This window comes from Gopherus flavomarginatus, chromosome 12 (genome assembly GCF_025201925.1).
Source record: "Gopherus flavomarginatus isolate rGopFla2 chromosome 12, rGopFla2.mat.asm, whole genome shotgun sequence".
NCBI lineage: Eukaryota > Metazoa > Chordata > Testudines > Testudinidae > Gopherus > Gopherus flavomarginatus.
Genome location: NC_066628.1, coordinates 37,388,536 through 37,402,551, shown reverse-complemented (window position 1 = coordinate 37,402,551; position 14,016 = coordinate 37,388,536). Strand labels below are relative to the sequence as shown.

General features: G+C 43.2%; 1 protein-coding gene across 3 annotated transcripts in view; it reads left to right on the top strand.

Moving 5' to 3' along the window:
• Positions 1 to 14,016, top strand: part of SAP30BP (SAP30 binding protein) — a 59,518-nt gene that overhangs the window by 29,028 nt on the left and 16,474 nt on the right. For all 3 annotated transcript variants that reach the window (XM_050920616.1, XM_050920617.1, XM_050920615.1), the window contains one exon: positions 7,033 to 7,075. In XM_050920616.1, coding sequence (XP_050776573.1) covers positions 7,033 to 7,075 — 43 coding nt within the window. The remainder of the gene's footprint in view (positions 1 to 7,032; positions 7,076 to 14,016) is intronic.

Here is a 14,016-nt window from a genome sequence, read left to right as displayed (position 1 = left end):
TAGTATAAACCTTAGTAAGCAGAGATTGTGCCTCTTTCTCTCTCAATTGGGTCTCTTCAGCCACAGTCATGGCTGCCATAAAACCAACTGAGTGAATTCTGTACATCTCAGGGGCACATATCCATTTTCTCTTGAGACTGAAAGATGCATACTAATACTACATCATAGTGAATATATTCACTCTGGCCGTCACAAAATGAGGTGGGGGGAAAAGCCCCTTTATTTTACACTTTTTATCCTGGCAGTTTTCAGATAACAGCTTGCAATATCCAATGGAACAAAAGCCTTTCTATTAGGCTTGGGATGTGAAGGAACAAGAGGTCAGCTCTTTTTCTGTAGCTTATCTGAGTTTTATACCTCCCTGGTGATGGAGATAAACTGCTGCTTATTTAGCTAACAGTGATCTCTGGCTTGATTTTCATTAGTGTGACCAACCCAGTATCCCGAAAAAGACTTTGACCACAGACGTAAATGTAGGTACCCTCCCACGCAGCGTTCCAGAGCTCAAGGTTGTGAAAACAATGCAGTACTGTCACTCAGTCCGCTCCAGGTTAAAGGCTGGGGGTGAAATCCAAGCCCTGTTCACTTCAGTGAGTGCTCCCCATGGGAACATGGTCGCTATGCACAGTTTTTCACAGATGTCCAACATATTGACTTAAAATACATATTCCTTGATGAAATTACAGCATCATAAGTATCTTGCTTGATTCTGGACACAACCAGTGCAGTGTTGCTTGACTAGCCTCAGTGATACTCAGATCTCAGTGATTAAGGAACCAAATTAGTGGTCAGCCTGACCCACAAAAGCCACAGTAGTGTGAATTCATTGTTACATTACAAAGAGCCACAGGAGACACATTAAAGAGCCACTTGTGGCTCACAAGCCACAGAATGAAAATCACTGAGCTACCTTGTACTTTTCCAATGCTTTATGTACATAGTACCGTGAATGATTCTGATGCCTTATGTAAACAGATAAGATCCCTTTTCCTCCACTTTACAGTCAAAATATCTTCCTTTTGTTAAATGCTCTGGAAAACTTGTTAATCAGTGTCAAGAAATGGATATTATTGTTCACTTACCACACTAAAGTGTTGCAACCCTTCACTTTTATATTGTGCCCCTTTACATTATTCCTCAGAGCTTTCGCTCCGTCACCTTTTAACTTGGTCTGGGATCAGATCCATAGCACATTTAAATGTAAGAAAAACAGTTAACTGTACTTAAATGCCCTCACCTCTGCTTCATGTGTTGAAGCCTATGCTAAAATCAAGGGGAAGCATTCAGTGTAAAGCCTTTGTTTATAGGAAGTCCCATGAACGCTAATGGCAGTTATGTCTAAGGCTATGTCTGCACTATAGTGGCATAGCTACGGCACTATAGCTGTACTGCTGTAACCCCGTAGCATCGATGCAGACTATAGCAATGGAAGGGGCTATTCCATCACTGTAGAAATTCCACCTCCCTGAGTGACAGTAACTAGGTTGATGGGAAGCATTCTTCTATCAGTCTAGCTGCCTCTTCGCTCAGGTGTACGTCAGCGTGGCTATGATGCTCAGAGATGTAGATTTTTTTTCATACCCCTGTGCCTTGTACCTTTTTGTCAACCTATATTTAAGTATAGGCCAGGCCTTAATGCTATGTGGACCTTTTGAGAAGTTAGGAGTTCTGTGCTCCCAGGAGGTGCTAGTGGATGTGGACAGTCTGAGTTCTAATCTTTGTCATTATCTAAGGCCTTGTCTACGCTAGTGGGGTATGGCGACCTAAGTTATGATCCTCCAGCTACTTGAATAACTTAACTGGAGTCGACATAGCTCAGGTCGACTTAACGCGGTGTCTTCACTGTACTTTGTCGACGGGAAATGCTCTGCCATCGACTTATCTTACTCTTCTCAGGGAGCAGGTGTGCCGGAGGTCAACCGGAGAGCATTCTGCTGTCGATTTAGTAGGTTTTCACTAGACCCACTAAGTCAACTCCCGCTGCATCAGTTGCAGCAGCATCGATCTCCCTGGTAGCGAAGACAAGTCCTTAGGGCTTGTCTACACATGGAATTATTCTGGGTTAGCTCCGTGTGTGGACTCGTATACTGGAAGGGAGAAAAAGTGGCTTTTTCTGAATTCATTTAACACACTTTGGAAGAAGATTAAGGTAAGTCTGCAAAAGATGCTTTTATTCTGTAATAAATGTCCCCACATGGAGTTATTCTGGAATAGCTATGACATTCCAGAATAACTAACTTTCACGTGTAGACAAGTCCTTACTGTATGACCTTGGGCAAGATGTTGAAATTCTATTTTCTCATGTACTGCATAGGGATACTTCTTGCCTGGTGCAAAGGATGTTGAGGATTACTAGATGGACAACACTCGAGCGAGTAAAGTACCGTATCGGGGCTAAGAACCAGTCTTTCATTTTCATGGCAAGCCATTTGTAAAGTTTGAAATGAGGGACTTAATGAAAGATTGATTAGGTGCCTTCAGCTTAATTAATCATGGAACAGCAGGTATACCTCATTCATCAGTAAGCGAAATTCATATCCTCTGGGCAGAGGGTGTGGTTATGATTCCTTAGAACTTGTTTTCTTCACTGTGCCTGTTTAGGGTTTCTGATGTCTAGGCTGTGCCCTGAGGATGTGAAGACTGGACTTGTGATGTGACTGCAATTATGGGTAGTCTGGAGATGATGGTGTCATGCCGATCTTGTACAGATAGCTCCTTTGGTTTAAATATATATCTACCAAGTGTTAGGGATCCATTTTGTATAAACCGTTGTAAATGGGAAAGACTCTTTCCTTCTAGGAACTGTAGAGTGCAAGCCAAGATAAAGAAATATTTACCTCCCAGAAATCAATACTTTATTTGTGATTTTGGATTTCATAGAATCGCACCGATCCTGTTTGGAGCTCATTTATTGGTGATATGTTGCACTTCTTAAAAATCAATTTTTGATGCCTAAACAAGAATGTTACCAAGAGGAATTTCAGTCATCCAGTTACTACTGTTAAGACTATTGTCTGCTGTTTCCTGAGGCCTGGCCTGAACTACAGGGTTAGGTCAACATAAGCTGCTTTGCATCGACCTAGCTGTGGAAGTGTCTTCGCCTAAATTTGGCTCCTGTCAGTGTAAGTGCCTCTCTATGCCTGTTTAGTAACACCACTTCCCTGAGCAGCATAGAGTCACGGTCAGTGTAATTAGGCTAACACAGGAGCCATCCTACAATGCCTCACACTGACAATACAATTGATACAAGTGGTCCTAGTGAGAATGCACACTGCCGACGCAAGGAGCCAAGTGTGAACACACACAAGCTATTGAATTTGGGATGGATCACTTGATGATTACCTGTTCTGTTCATTCCCTCTGAAGCACCTGACATTGGTCACTGTCAGAAGACAGGATACTGGACTAGATGAACCATTAGTCTAACCCACTATGGCTGTTCTTATGTTAAGTAGTTAGATCAACATAATCTTTGTAGTGTAGACAATGCCCTCAGTTTCAGATTTACTATTGCAGTGATTGCTCCAGATGATTTAAAAGTGACCTGCAAATGGTGTTTTGAAAATTCAGTAACTTTACCTGTATGTGGTGAATGCCCTTCTTAGCATGGTTATTCACTTAAAACCATGATGATCATAGACTTTAAGGTCAGAAGGGACCATTGTGATAATAAGTGAGTGGTCTGCTGAATGCTTTCTTAGTCTGGTTATTTGGGAAAGTTACCGCATTTCTAAAAGCTGTTGAATTTCTGACCATTTCCTTTTATTACCTTTTAAAGTATGTTCATAGCAGTATAATTCATTCCAGTGGGATCTCCTCGCATCATCCTGTGTACCACTCTCGTTTACTCATTAATGTCATCTAGGTATTCCTTCTGGAAAAACAAGGAGAGATCAGAACTCTAGATGAAGGCTAGGGACAATAGGTACTTACTGACATAGCCCTCTTTCCCTAGAGGTGTCCCCTCAGAAGAAAAGAACTATCAAATAACTACCTCGCTATGGGTGGAGTGAAAAGTAGTTTTTCCCCCACAAAGATGTTAAGATTTGAATTTGTGTATTTAGTGTCCTAGATATCAGGGTGAAAAGAGATATTATGTATATAGTAAAATCTGTTAGGCTGTGTAATATGTCTCAAGCACTCTCTCTCTCCTGGGAGACTGATTAAGCGGCTCTAGGAAAAATCCTGCATTGGTTGGAGGGGAAGGACCCAATAATTCTCTTCCATATCTGTAACTGTATGAACTTACTTTTTTTATAGTCTAGTCTGTTGTGGTCATTCTTGGCATGTGAGTATTTCACATTTTATGAATTTGCCCTCACAGCAATCCTATGAGGTAGGGAAGGATTATCCCCATTTTACAGATGGGTTGCTGAGGCACACACAGTTAGTGATTTACCCACAGTCTCACACTGTTAGGAATACAGGAACAGACCCCCCACATCACCTGAGTCCCAGTCCAGTGCTTTAACCTGAAGACAATGTCCCTCCTCTCAGTGGATGTTTTAAATTACTTGCTGGGAAATTTCCTGCAGACTTTTAAGTATCTATTTTTAATTTTCTCTTGAATGTCATTATCTGTCAAAAGGCTTTTAAATGGCCTGAGAGAATAGGTGGTAGCATACTGGCATCTAGAGACTACAGTGTGGGCACATTAGCTATGTAGAGGAAGATCAGTACTATCAAAGACACAATAGTCCAGTCCACTTCAGTTCCACATAAAAGGACAAGACTGGTTCCTAGCCAGCTGGCTAGCCAGCACATGTGTTCCTCCCTCCATGTACCTCACTTTTTAAAATAGCCTCAGCCTTATGTTTCTATGACCCGAATGTACTTACAGCCACAATGCTTTTTAATGAAGGGCGGTAAATATCACTGCACTTCATTTAGTTCTACAAAAGGAATGTGGGGTTTTTGATCCCGAAGGCACTGAATACCCCTGGGAATTAGTGATTTTTGTAATGCCAGCCTGAATTTGGCACAGCAAATGTCCAGATTAGCTTACTGACCTCTCCTTCTCTTCCCCTCACCCAGCATAAAAAGCCCCTCCTTATTGGAGTATAGTGGTGAAAGTTTGGTTGCTAAGCAACAAGGAAGCAGCATTGTGTTCATTTCAGGTTGAATGAATAGCTTCAGTGTTCTGAGAAGCTGAGGAATTTTGGACACAGAGCCCAATGAATCGTGAAGGGCTTTTTTTGGGAAGAGGGAGGTGGTTAGAATACTGTTGCCCTGGCTGCTTCAGAGCCCTTGTCATTTGGGGAGAATTGTGTAAGAACTAGTCATTTTCCTGGTACTTTCTAAGTGTTATGATGCTTGCTTCCAAACTTGGCCCTGGATAATCTTTATCACATTTGACCACCTTTTTCCATAATCCCCTTCTCTTGTATAAATCCATACTGCCAAATTCTGCTCTTATGTGTATGTAAATGTAGGTTCAAAATAACCTCACGTGAGTGTAACCGTGAACAGTTTGGCCCATGGTCTTATCACTACTTCTGCTTCACAATCGTCTCAAATGAGCAGTATTTCCTGTTGTGATGAATAACTCTTGCTTTCAGTATAGCCACTCATACTTGAGGCACTCTATCAGCAAAGATAATGAACTGATGCTTCTGAGCCTCTCTCTCTTCTGGTGTTTGGATTTTACTATTCTGTAGTGCTGATCACACTGTTGGGAGAACCTTATCAAAAGACTGATAGACGAGCAATTTCACTTCTCCATTTTACTACTTTCCCCTTTTTCATGGAGCTCTCACTGACATCTTGGACAGCATTGAAGTCTACTTAAAAATTTATATGGGATCTTGTTTCTATTTATGTCCCTTTAAGGGAATTCTAATATTGAATTCTGAGTTGAGTGAATAAAAAGGCTCCCTAATAAAAGGAGGACACTCTGGCTATGCGCAATTGGCTAAGTGTATTGTATGTTTTAGGGGTGGTGGGAAGCACTGAGTATTATCCACTGTCAGTGGTCAAGTACCAATCTCGATGAATCAATGATCTTTTGATCCAGTTTGTCAATCCTTAAGACCTGATCCTCCTTCCCACCCCCAGGTGTGTTGAGCACCACGACTGTCACTGAAGTTACTGGGCGCTGAGAATGCTTAGTTCTCATAAAAATCAAGCCTTAATTCCTAGATGAAATTGTCTTTGCAAGAATAGAAAGCATCCTATAAGGGGTTTTGATGACTTGATGGCTCTCGTGATGTTGGTAGTTCTGCTGAAAAGGATCTGTAGATTATAGTGGATCACATACTGAATAAGTAAACAATGTGATGCAGTTGCAAAAATGACCAATATCATTTGTAGGTGTATTAGCAGGCGTGTTGAATGTAATTGTCCCACTCTTCTTGGCATTGGTTAGGCCTCAACTGGAATATCTGTTCACTTCTGGATATCACACTTTTTAAGAAATATATGAACAGATTGGAGAGAGTCCAGAGAAGAACAACAAAAATGATGAAAACTTTAGAATAACTGACCTATAAGGAAAGGTTAAAAATACTGGGCATCTTTAGTCTTGAAAAAGAGAGACTGAGAAGGGGACCTGAGAAGTCTTCAAATATGTTAAGGGCTGTTAAAGAGGACAGTGATCAATTGTTCTCCATATCCACTGAAGGCAAGACAAGAATAATGGGCTTGTTCAGCAGCAAGGGAGATTTAGATTAGGAAAAAATTTCTGATTATAAGACTAGTTAAGTTCTGGAATACGCTTCCCATGGAGGTTGTGGAATCCCTATGATTGGAGGTTTGTAAGAACAGGTTGGACAAACACAATCAGGGATGACCATCTAGGTTTACTTGATCCTGCTTCAGAACAAGAGGCTGGACTTGATGACTTCTTGAGATTCCTTCTAGTCCTACATTTCTGATTCTCGGAGCAAGCATTGTCTTATGTTTAATATTTTACATTCCGTTCTTCCTTTTAATCTTTATTTAGGTTTTCTGAGAGCTAATATATACATTTGTGAGGCCCATGACTCTCGTGCATGACCTAACCTATCTTGCTAACATTGTATTTTCCTCCCTCAGGAGTTCTCAGACCTGGAGAAGAGAGATCCCCAGGAGCTAGTTGGTAAGTTCACATAATGCTATATATTTTAAAATATACATGCGAACTATCTCTTTGTGCTTTTTTTTCTCTCCCTCTCCCTCTCCCTCTACTAATGAAGATCATCTTGGATCCCTTCTGTTCATGCAGTTTTTAAGTCTTCTCCTCTGTGCTCATTTTCATCTTAATGGAATATTTTCAGTGACTTCATCTACCCTGCTAATGATTGTTGGCTTGAACTTCGGAAGGGAGACAACCATGCCCAAAATGTGTGCAAATATTTTTATGTGCATCTAAAATATAGGGGAAACACACAGGTCATTTTAAACTCATCTGGGAAAACCAGTAATGATTTTGTCCAGGTAGCCTCTTTTAGAACCTTCATAATGGGGGAAGAGGAGAGACTTAAGGAAATTGTTGATGAGACCTTTTTCAGTAACACTACTGCTAGCTTTATTTTCTATTTAAAGCAGGGATATATTGTAACATATGGGTTCCGTTTGTAGCCATTGTGCTAAAGCAGGAATCCCTAGGCCCTGTAGTATAAGTTGACATTGCAGAACTGGCATGGAAACTTACCAACCTAAATACAGAATCTATTCTCCCATCTTTATCATGAGCAACAGGATGGTGGGGCAGAATCTGATCTCTTACTTGCCTATGAGACAATTAGCCTGGACAAATAGACCTTTTGCAGAATTCTACTATCCCTTGCTGCTTAAAGGACCACTTTTGTACCTGCAGTTGTTACTACACCGTCACAATAGTGAGTTTGCTTATGATGATGATAGTTAGTAAAATGGTAAATTGAAGAATTCAAGGTGGTAGAGGGAGTGCTTTGCTGTGAATATTACACACTGACCTGACAGTGTGTATCTGAGCTATCAGTCCTCATCCTCAGAGGAAACCTGCACAACACTTTCAAAAGATGTGCCTGGGAGCTTAAATACATAACTTTGCTAGACACTAGAAATGATGGACTGAACAGACACTGAATTTATAGCTTATTACAAAATCTGTAAACCAGCAACACTCTCCTCCCCCATTGCTTGCCTCCCTCCCCTGCCTTTCTTTCCTCTTTATGACTGGAGGGGTGTTAATGAGCCATTTTACCTTGAATGATCCCTTGAAATGTGTTAACTGCTTATGCTAATCAATCTGTTCCACCTTGTATATAACTGTGACACTCTGAGGCTATGGCCTTTTCTACACTACCAAGTTTTGTCGACAAAAGTGATGTTGACGCTCAGAAGTCGACGTAATAAAAATCGGAATCTCATGTTCACACTCGTTCCCTCTGTCTGCAGGGCGTGTCCACAGTGGGGGCATTATCATTGACAGTGGGTACCTATCCTATAGTCCAGCTCGACACAGTGTTGTGGGAAGCTGGAGCAGATCGTGGTGTATCTTGGGACCGGGCTCAATGCCCTGTGATGCATTGCATTCTGTCCGAGTATTCTATGGGCTTCCATCTCTCTTTCACAGCATTTTTGCAACAGCCCTCCTTTGCTGTGCACTATGGCATCTTTTTGTGAGAAGGATGGATCCCACACTGCTCTCTTGTGCTCTGTTAACTGTCATGAGGACATCGCGGATGGCAGTTCAGTTAATCATGAAGTTCCTAACCGAAGAAGACTCGCAGGCACCTAACATGCTTCATGATATGGATAGGAGCAATTTTAGATTGCTTTTAGCATTCACAGAACAGCTGCATAAAGTAGATTGTCACTTTTGGGGTTGAGAAACAAGTACTGAATAGTAGGATCATATCGTCATGCAAGTGTGGGATGAAGAGCAGTAGCTACAGAACTTTCGGATGTGGAAAGCCACCTTCCTAAAACTGTGTGCGGAACTCGCCCCAGCATTGCGGCACAAGGACACCAGAATGAGAGCTGCCCTATCAGTAGAGAAGCATGTGGCAGTTGCTTTGTGGAAGTTGGTGACTCCAGACCGCTACTGGTCAGTTGCGAGTCAATTTGGAGTGGGGAAGTCTACCATTGGGGCTGCATTAATGCAAGTGTGCAAGGCAATAAATCACATCCTGCTATGAAGGACTGACTCTGGGAAATGTGCATGAAATAGTGGACGGCTTTGTAGAAATGGATTTCCCTAACGGTGGAGGGGTGATAGATGGCACACACATTCCAATTTTGGCACCAGGCCACCTTGCAACGGAGTACATCAATAGGAAGGGGTACTTTTCCATGGTGTTACAGGTGCTTGTGGCTCACTGTGGGCATTTCACTGACATCAGTGCATGGTGGTCCGGAAAGGTGCATGATACACGCATCTTCAGGAACACCAGCCTGTACAGAAAGCTACAAACAGAGACTTCCTTTACAGGCCAGAAGATTACAGTGGGGAATGTTGAAACACCCATAGTGATCTTGGGGAAACTTGACGTATCCCTTACAGCCATGGCTCTTGAAACCTCACACAGGACACCCAGACAGCAGTAAAGAGTGGTTCAACCGGCTGAGTAGGTGTCGGATGATAGTTGAATGGGCCTTTGGCAGATTAAAGGTGCGCTGGCGATGCCTTTATGGCAGGTTAGACCTTAATGAGCATAATATTCCCATGGTCATAGCCGCATGCTATATATTGCATAATCTCTGTGAAGCTAAGGTGAAAGTTTTGCTCAGGGATGGAGTGCTGAGGAAGTAGACCTCTTGGCTGCTGACTTTTGAGCTGCCAGATACTAGGGCTATCAGAGGAGACCAGAGGGGGAGAATGTGAATCAGGAAGGCTTTGAGGCAACACTTTGAAAATGAGAACCAGTAATGTATATCTCTGTGATTGGTGCTTCAATGTTACATTACGTGTAGTTTTCCTAGAAAGCAATGGTGACATTTGGGCCTTATGTTCCAGTAAGCAAATGATTAAAATGCCTATGCATGTATTGGTAGTGCCTGCAATCTCAATTTGTAGAAAACAGAGATGCTTTACCATTTGAAAACTTTGCTTTTATTGCACAAGAAACAGCACCCACAAAGATGCTTGATGGGAAAAGAGGAACAAGGGAAGGGCAGACTTTCAGAGCTATATATAGGTTCAGGTATCATTATGAAAGTTGTCCGAGGGGGTGGAGTGAATGGGAAAACAAGAAGTTCTGGAGAATGGAAAGGAATGTGCAGGCAGAGTTTGGGGCGTGGGGAAGGACATGGGGAAAAAGTTCTGAAAGTGCTGCAGGGGAGGGTGAGCACGGATCTGCTCAGTCTGCAGCATTATTAAGGACTTAAGCATCTGCATTTGCTCCTCTGTTACTTTAATCTGCTCAGTTGCATCCTTAACAAACTCCTGATTGTTTCTTTTGTCTTGCCATTCAGCTTCCCAGTACTCCTTGCATGCCCTTTTCTCTACATTGGTGCAGTGTAGTACCTCTCGGAACAGGTCGTCTTTGCTGCATCTTAAGCACTTTATCTGGCGGAGATGCTCGGCCAGGGCGTATGGGCTGTTCCTGAAGGCCACTTCTGCCGAAGCACACAGAACAATGCACAGAAGCAGGATTTTTTGTCATACACAGTATTCAAACATTTCAGTTAAATACACCTTTTACAACAATACAATCACTTTCTCACTGACCCTAGCCAGGCACCACATCTCCACGAACACCCAAAGCATGGTGAGTGGCAGGGAGGGCCACTCCACATGGGGAAAAGAGCACACACTTTTTTTTGCAAGGGTCATGATGCAGCATACTAAGGGAAAAAAATTCTAAAATTCCCACACTTTTCAACAGACGGGGGTAATTCTAGCAGACATCTTATTAAGGGTAAGCAAGGAAAAGAGGGTAAATCTACTCCATGATTGTGGCTTCTGCCCTGCTCCTTATGCTGTTCACCTGTGTGCCGCTTTAGTCCCTGCACAAGTGATTTCTGAATGGAGCAGGAAAGATTCCTACAATGGGGGAAAGGAACAAAGCTGTTCTGCCATGGAACCTTCGACAGAGGATTACCAGGTACCCCCAGGAAAGTTTTCTGGAGATCTCTCTGGAGGATTCCTGTGAGATCTCTGCATGCATCAACACCCTGTTCCCTCGTACTGATTAGCTACCCAGGGAAATGTGCATATCACAGAAACACAGCTAGCCTTCCACATTACTCTACCCTGAGCCCACCTCTGCACTACACAAACCATAGCCACTTACCAGGCATCTCCTCTCCTGCTTCTTGCTCACTAGAGAGCAACTGCTGAGACTCTCTAGACACCTCTAGAATGGAGAACAGTTCCTGGCTGCCTGCCCCATCGGGAGCTGCACATAGTCATCTAACTCCACCTCTTCATCACTAACTTTGTCCTCCAGGTTAGTGCCTCTTTCCGCTATCTCTGTGCCCTCTGAAGTATCCACAGGACTTTTGGCAATGGAGGTGGGATCACCACCGAGGATAGCATCTAGCTCCTTATAAAACCGGCATGTCTTAGGTGAAGCACTGGAGCGATGGTTTGCATCCCTTGTCTTATGATACTCATGCCTCAGATCCTTCATCTTCACGCCGCACTGCAGCGTGTCCCAGTCATAGCCCTTTTCACAAAAGCCTTGAGAAATGAGCCGTAGGAATTGGGATGCCTACAGGCACAAGTGCAACTGGGACTGCACAGCCTCCTCTCCCCATGTGCTGATCAGATCCTACAGCTCAGCAGCTGTCAAAGCAGGAGAGCTTTTGGTGCAATAACCCACCATGGGCACCTGAGAAGATACGAAGAGACCTCTCCATGCCAAGCCAGCAGGAAATGAAATTTCAAAAATTCCCAGGGCTTCTAGAGGGAGGGGCGGATGGTTGCTTAGGGCAGTGGAGTTCAAACTGCTGACCTGAGCAGTCACGATGGGCATTGTGGGACACCTCCTGGAGGACAATTAAAGCAGTGAAATCAAGCATGGTGTTTACACTGGCACTTCGTCGACAAAAATTTAGAGGAAAAAGACATGTCTCTCGTCGGGTTGGTTGTGTATTGTACATATTCACTGAGTGGTCGACAAAACTTGGTAGTGTAGACAAGGCCTATGTCTACACTAACACTTTTGTCAGTCAGGGATGTGAAAAAACTGACATAAACTGACTCTCCCACTGACATAGCTACTGCTGCTCATTGGGGTGGTTTAATTAGGCCAATGGGAGAGGTTTCTCCTGTCGGCATAGAGTGGCTACACAGGAGACCTTACACATATGCCGCTGTAAGGTCTGTAGGGTAGACCTAGCCTGAGAGAGTCCACATCTATATGTACCCCGCAAGCAGCATAAACTGTGTCAGCAGGAGAGTGTCTCCCGCTGACATAGCGCAGTCCACACCGGCGCTTACGTAGGTGTAACTTAAGTCGTTCAGGGAGACGGTTTATTCACACCCTTGAATGACAGGTTTTGCCCACATAAGCCGTAGTGTAGACAGACATAGTCTAAGCGTTAAATTGAAGTACTCTGACACCCCTTCATCCAACGTCTGCTTTGGCCCTAATACTCATTTCATGTTGAGAGAGTAACCTCTGTCAAGGCTGACACCCTTGTTGAGCCCAGAGTTTGGATGACACGCTGTGAAAAGCCTGGGTTTGAAACCTGGGTATGTAGCACCCAATGGAGTCCTTGGTGTCTCAACTTGTTCATGGTTAAGGTGGGTTGCAGACATGTTAAGAGATGAAATATGAGATCTGCATTAACTTCCTTTCCCAACAGAAGCATGCAAAGGGCAAGCTGCCTACAGCTAAACTGTGGTGTTGGGTTACCTAGGGTTAATATGTGCCATGCAGGATTCTGTGTAAGTATCTTCAATCAGACTGAACCTTTTGTCAGCCTGATAAAGAAGTACTACGATAGTCTCTGCAGTGGAAGAGTGTTTTTTAGTATTGCAGCAAAGTGCCCCTTGAAGGTTTACAGTTGGAGGCTGGATCAAACATCCCAAATCCTTTCAGCTCAAAAGGAGCATCTAAAGTCTATCTGCAGGACCAGTATGTTGAAAATCTTCCATAGAAGCTGTTTCATAACTATTCAGTTTATCTTTCCCCCTAAAGTTTGAAATACCAGTTCTTTTTCTAGCAATAACTGTGCCAGACATTAAAGGGAAAGAGCATGGGGAGTACAATATACATGAAGTTCCACACTTTGTTCTTCTAAAGGGATTGTTCGTTAGAGCACTTTGCCACTCAGAAGAACTGCTAGCTGCATGAAAAATGGGAGCAGTTGTAATGCTGATTGCTGCATCTCCATTTGCTGTTGCTCCATATAGCCCTTCTGAAATACATACTGTTGCAGTAGCCATGAGCAGCAATATATCAATTCTTTAGCTGCGAATAAAGCTGTGCAAAGAGAGAATTTCCTTTCAGCCCATACAAAAGGAAGCATCTAGTGCTCTGGATATTTTAACAAAATTAAAATATATAAATATTAGAAAATATGGCCAATATATGCTGGTCTTCCTCTGCATTCTCCAGCCCACAAAGAGTAGTTAATTAACAGTGGTCTTTCAAAGATGGATGACTCAGTGGCATGTTAATGCCTCATATTCTTCTCTGGGATTCTACTTTTTGCTGCCAGGAAATTGTGGAAACCCACACTTCCGGTAATGTAACAGGAAGCAAATTTGTTTTGGATGGAAGAGAATGCAGACCATGCTCCATTTGGGCTTGTAGAATGGTACTAACACCTCCTTATCTCCACTGGAAATACCTCACCTGATGCATCCCAAGACCGCATTAGCCTTTTTCACAATATCACATTGGCGGCTCATAGGGCTTGGCTACGCTCGAAACTCCAAAGCGCTCCCGTGGCAGTGCTTTGAAGTGCAAGTGTGGTTGCGGTGCCAGCACTGAGAGAGAGCTCTCCCAGCGCTGCAGATACTCCACCTCCCTGAGGGGATTAGCTTACAGCGCTGGGAGCCTGTTTACACTGGCGCTTTACAGCGCTGTAACCTGCTGCGCTCAGGGGGGTGTTTTTTCACACTCCTGAGCGAGAAAGTTGCAGCGCTGTAAAGCGCCA